The 6,256-nt window shown below is 42.4% G+C and overlaps 1 protein-coding gene across 1 annotated transcript; it reads left to right on the top strand.

Moving 5' to 3' along the window:
- The first annotated feature begins 3,955 nt into the window (after positions 1-3,955).
- LOC142384562 (beta-2 adrenergic receptor) lies at positions 3,956-5,685 on the top strand. Its single transcript, XM_075470865.1, has 2 exons — positions 3,956-4,293; positions 4,796-5,685. Exons 1-2 carry the CDS (start codon positions 4,017-4,019, stop codon positions 5,683-5,685), a joined length of 1,167 nt encoding a protein of 388 aa, XP_075326980.1. The 5' UTR covers positions 3,956-4,016.
- Positions 5,686-6,256: the final 571 nt, after the last annotated feature.

Genomic DNA, 6,256 nt, shown 5'->3' on the forward strand with positions numbered 1-6,256 from the left:
AAAACTTGATGAGGCAAGTGCCGATGGGAGAGCTCAGGTTTAACTAGGTTTAACTTTTATGACAAAAACTGTAAAGCGCAAGGAGCCCATTCTGCTCATTCATTCCTGTTATGCCCCCTTGTGGATATTTGGAATTACAGATAGGCAGGTACCTTCTGACACGTGCATGAGACATAGATGTATTAGCATGTGCAAAGTAGATAGAAATCTAGCCACAAATATTGAAGGATGTTAGTGCAGCTCACAGATGCGTCCACTGTATGTATTGTGAATATTGTGTTTGTATAAATTTGGATCTCACTGAGATGGTTTCTTCTCAACTTCATCTGAATCATCTGAACAAAACTTTGCAGTGAGGTCAAAGCTTTTTAAAGATGCTGTATGATAATGCATGATTTAAATATTATGATATAGTATGAGTTCAGCTTTATAAAACCAGAAAATCAGATATAAGATGAGGTTGGGATATATCTGACCCTGACTTGCTCTACAGATAATTCTTGATTGTCCATTAGCATCTCTGAATTTAGACAGTCACATCTAAAATAATAATCCACATGTGAGCACAATGAGAGGGGTAGGTGCTTTAATACAATATGGAATTTGTCAACGTTTGCATTGAATCCAGAATAATACGCTCACCACAGACATCTGTGTTTTTTCCTCTCATCATCTCAAGTCTAATTCATTGCAAAAAGATTTCTAGTTGCACTCAAAGCCACTCAGCGAACACTGGTTTGGTTTAGCTCTGGTCTGAATATGTCCATTCCTGTTACCCTTTGTTTTCTTGGATGCACGTACCTTCCTGCTCTCCAGCCCACTGAACAGCATAAATGATTGAGGGACCCGTGTATTTAGTTGTCAGCTGAGAGAGACGGTTGGTTCTGAACTTAGAGTTTCAGCATGGGCGCTGACAGCATCGAGGTTCCTCAAACAGCATTAAGGCACAAGAAAAGCATTTAACTACAACACAAATATAACAAAATCACATCGCAAATGTTACACTCGAAAAGGAAAGGCTATCAAGAGCTTACATGTCTGTTTCTTTAAATTAAAGAACATATAATCGGATTAAAGCCCTCCACACCCTCCAAATCAGGCATGTCACTGAAATATGTCCTTTGCACAATAAATGTCGCTCTGTACATACAACAAGAGAATAAGTGAAAAGTACTGATATTTTTCCTGATGTTGAGATATGTTCTACTTGCAACCATTTATTTTCACATAGAGCAACACCCTAAGAGCAAAAATAGAGAATATTTTCGTTGTTTTGGTTTGATAGCATTAGCTTTCAAATGTTATGCTTATCAACAGGAAATTTTCAGGAGGTGAGACATTAAAGGCCAAATCACAGTTATTTATTTAAAGCAATTCTGTGATTCTGGATTTTTCTGTCAGACTGCTGGGACACATCTAAAGAAAAGGTTTATATGGTGGTCGGACATGGGCACAAACTAAGAAAAGGATGGCACGTGTAAGTGAGCCAGATACAGATACATGTTATTACTCATAAATGTCATACAATTTGTTATTATGAAGCAAAGTGGCAGGACTAAACTGTATGAATGTTGCATGATGATCAAGAACAAGGTAGAAATAACACATAACTTTCCAGAGAAACATTTTCTTGTATGGAGACACTGACATGATGGTGTGATCACCGCAACCTAACGTGCAAATGTTTACATTGTTCTCGGAGTGCATTATGTGTTGTATTACTTGCACTTTGGCATCGAAGGTTCACCTGAAGAAAAAATCCTTTACACTGGATATATAATTCAGTTTGATTGTTTAAAGTTGGAGTGGCACCTGAGTGGTGCTGGTGGAGGTTAAATTATAGGGGTGATCCCACTCCTGAGACTAGTCAAACTATCCATCCATCATCTATACCGCTGAATCCGTCGGTCGGGTTGCGGGGGGGCTGGAGCCTATCCCAGCGGTCAATGGGTGAGAGGCAGGGTACACCCTGGACAGGCCACCAGTCCATCACAGGGCCACACAGAGACAAACAACCATACACGCTCACACTCACTCCTAAGGACAATTTTAGAGACACCAATGAACCTAACATGCATGTTTTTGGACAGTGGGAGGAAGCCAGAGTACCCGGAGAACATGGAAACTCCACACAGAAAGGCCCCAGCCAGGAGTTGAACCAGGAACCTTCCTGCTGTGAGGTGACAGTGCTAACCACCACACCACCGTGCAGCCCTAGTCAAACCAAAGCATTCACATATACATTTAGGTATGAGACCTTTATTCAAAATATTGTGTGTTTAATTCCTCATTTGCATATTCAATTAATATTCATAGTATTTTGGAAAACTTACATAGAATTTTTAAGATATTAATATTTAAGAAAATATCAGTGCCGATCAGACAGTTGGGAAGTTTCACTGTGTATTAGTTAAAACACTGATTTCGGATTCGGTTCTGTAGCTATAAGAAGAGGCTCAGAAAAGCGCTCCGTCACTTTTAATGAATGAACACGAATAACTCTGATATAAACACAGTGGAAGTGGAAGTGCTGGAGAAAACTAAGTGAAAACATGGAATTCACACGTGCTGTTGAATGCACTTGAGATGATGCTAAATAAATCATTTTATGTATTTTTTCATAAGAATTTGACTTTGAAGTAAAATGTTGTCTCTTTCAGCGAACACTGTCAGAGAAAAAGGTTTGAACCATTCAGCTCACACCACCATGTTTCTTTTTCTCCGAAAAACAAGCTGGAGTCAATGCTTTTACTTAGCAAAGTTCTTTCTAAGTTATGCTAATTATCAATTCAAAATCAGAACTAGAAAGCTGCAAGCAGCTGTATGTGGGACCGAGATGTGCCTACGTTGGGGCATGCGCTGGATGTCGTAGTCGCGCAGCTCTGCCCACATGCACGATACCCTCTGCTTACGTACAAGCACATAATAACCCCAATGCGGAGGGGTTTTTGAAAATTTCTAGGGGGCGTCACTGAGCCATTTTGCGCCATCCACACACGATACCCTTTACATACATACGAGGTCGACAGGGTGGACGTGTGTGCCAAGTTTCATGACTTTGGGATGATGATATGGCTTTCAAATCACCAACGCCATCACACGATTTTATGCACAATGATTATATGTGCTCGTTCAGGCTTGTTCCAGCATTCACCGTATGAAGTTTGGGACAGATTGGATAATGTATGTGGGAGTTATAAGCGACTTAATTTTTTGTGGCGAGTGATGGCGAGTCATCGAACTTTGAGGCATCGCCACGGCCACGCCCTTTAAGTTTTGAAAAAGTTGCCCAATGATTTTTTTCCCCCATGTCTTAAGAGTAACCTGGCCAAGTTTGAAGTCTGTAGCATTAAATCTGTAGGATAAGTTCGATCTTATGCAAGGTGTGGAATCGGTCAAAAATGGCACGAAAACGCACATTCCATCCAAAATGGCGGCCTTCCTGTGGACCTGGGACCATGGCAGCATGAGACTTTTTTGTGAGTCTGGGCATGATGAATGACTACCAAATTTAGTCGTTCCACGTGAAACTAACCCCAATGCGGGCACCATTTTTAAGCATCGTAGGGGGCGCTACAGAGGTGCTTGCAAAATTTCAAGAGTTTTCGAGTACCTTTTGCAAAGAATAATACGGCGGAATAATAATAAACCTTACAGATACAATAGGGTCCTTGCAGTTTCACTGCTCGGTCCCTAATAACATGAGTGACAGCAAGAGGGTATTATCCTTGAAGGTGTTGTTTTGTCCAAGGGGGTTGAAACTGGCTAATTAGAAGCTGATCCAGGCAGAGGAGGGGTGTGAACACCGCAGTGTGATAAAAGCTGCGTATTTTGACAACAATGGGAAATTTTAGATGCACGGCTGTGTTAAAGTGTGATAAAATGTACTTGACATGCGGACTGAAATGATTAAATGGCTTTGTAATTTTCCTTTAGGATAGTTTCTCAGTCCAGAACATGGTTTCCTGAGCAGCTGTCCCACCAATACATCACAAGGGTCATCTCTCTTCTGGGCCATGACTGCTCTGCTTCCCAACGCCAGCGTTTCAGGGAGTATAGCAGCTCTGCTGAGAACCACCGACTGTCCGTTTAACCGGACTGTGCAAGCAGAACACGGATCAGGCCAGTCACTGGCCCCACTATGTACCGTCTGTTGCTGTGGGGTTCTCAATCGCACCCTGGCAGTGGCATTCATGGTCAGCCTGGCGTTTGCAATCGTGATTGGAAATGTGGTCACACTTACAGTGTTTGTGCAAACGAGGCAGTCGAGAACAGCACAGGGATACTTGAAAGGTAAGTGTTGTTTAGCTTTTTCCTCTCTCTCATTTTTGCCTTATTGGTAATAGAGAGTTTTTCAGTATCGAAGCTGAGAAAATCATTTTAACTAATGCAACAGTGATGCACGGCAGCAAAAGGTTTTCTTGTCTTTTAAAAATTCAAAACTACCGAGGAAGAGAATGTTAAATATGTCAGCCTCCATATATATATATATATATATATATATATATATATATGTTTTCATATATATATAAAAAGGCTCCAACATTTAGGTGGTTTGTCATAGTATTGTCTCTTAGTCAAAAGCTGATCATATTGAGCTGATCAGATGTAAAAATAAACTTAGTTCCCTGACATTTTCATCACTAAACCTTTTTGTTTATACCCCTCAAACAAGAGTAATGCTGTCCTTTTATTTATTATTGTGAAATTTGAACTATAAGAGAAGCATATCAACAGGAATAGAGGCTGACTGCATCTCCTTTGGTCTTTTCTTCTTGTTGTTTCTCTGTGACAGTGTCTTTGGCCATAGCAGATATGATGGTCGGTCTCCTCGTGGTTCCTTTCTCTGTCTACACTGAAGTCTCTCTGATGGTAACTAGTGCTCCTCCCATTTGGTACCAGGGTAGTACTACTTTCCCAACCCTCGGTGGACTAGTGAGCCCTTGGCAGCCCTGCATGCTGATTGGTCCTGTGTTTGCTGGTTGCACCTTTGTCTCCATCAGCACCATCTTCCTGATGACCCTGGAGCGCAGCGTGGCCATCCTGTGGCCCCTCCATAAGGACGCGTTGGTGACCCGAAGACGAACGCTGCTCCTCATCCTGCTCTCCTGGGCCGCCAGCTTCCTACTGGCTCTCGCTCCTCTCATCTTTAGCAGCAACTTCACTTTGGAGTACAATGAGTGCAGTCGCATGTGTAACTACACCCCTCTAATGTTTGGAGGCCGGCTCCCGCCTGATGCCAACATTCTGTTGTTATTCCCAGCATTCGACTTCACACTGCTCGGTGGCACACTGGCAGTTAATATTGTGTCTTTCACGAGTATTCGGCGCTACACCAAAAAACGTAAACTGCTCTCAGAGGGGAGTCTGAGTGATGGAGGGGGAGGAGGGGGAGGAGGGGGAGGATGCTCTCACAGGCCCTCCTTTTCAGACATCAAAGCTGCAAAGACAATTGGCATACTAACATTCGCCTTCACAGCATCCTTCTCTCCCATCGCAGTGTTTGTGCTTGGAAACGTAGTGGGATACACCTGGTGTAACTTCTCCTTTTTTGCCTTTTGGATTCTTACAGGAAACAGTTGCTGTAATGTCATAATCTACAGTGTCAGGGACCACCGCTTCAGGAAGGGTGTGACCCTGCTCTTTCAAAGAGAGCGGTCCCCCCCACATGGTGAGAAGACCTGAGGGACACATTATTTCATTCTGTAGCAGCAAGCATACATTTTGTGGCTGCGATCCAAAGTTTGAATCGCCTGAAATATGCTCATTCACTTTCTTTATGAGAGGATAAATGCCCCACTTCTGTTTGCACAGGGTTACTGAGCATGAGGAAAGGAAGTGGAGAAAAAAGGCTAGTCTGTGTTTTGTCCAAAGATAAGACAGGTCCTGTTCTCACCTGGCATTAACATGCCTTTTGTGAGATTCATTTCAAACACAAGACGACAGCTCAAAGTACAGGTTCTGGATTCAACCAGGATGCTTTGCAAACTAACCTCTCATAACACAGTTGGACGCGTTCGTGGCAGCAAATGGCCACATTCTTTTAGCAACCTAAAATGTTTTGGGCCACTGTGGATTAGCACCCTCTGCTTTCTCTTTGCTTTCTGCAGGTGAAAAACAACAATACTTTGGGAAGAATACTGCAAACTAGATTAAGTAAAAAAGAATAGCCCTTTGAAGTGAATGACTGCGTAGTCAGGTTGTGAGGATTTTCTTCAGATTCTGAAACAGGTTCGGATTTGACTTGGAGATAAAT

Source organism: Odontesthes bonariensis, chromosome 1 (assembly GCF_027942865.1).
Source record: "Odontesthes bonariensis isolate fOdoBon6 chromosome 1, fOdoBon6.hap1, whole genome shotgun sequence".
Taxonomy (NCBI): Eukaryota; Metazoa; Chordata; class Actinopteri; order Atheriniformes; family Atherinopsidae; genus Odontesthes; species Odontesthes bonariensis.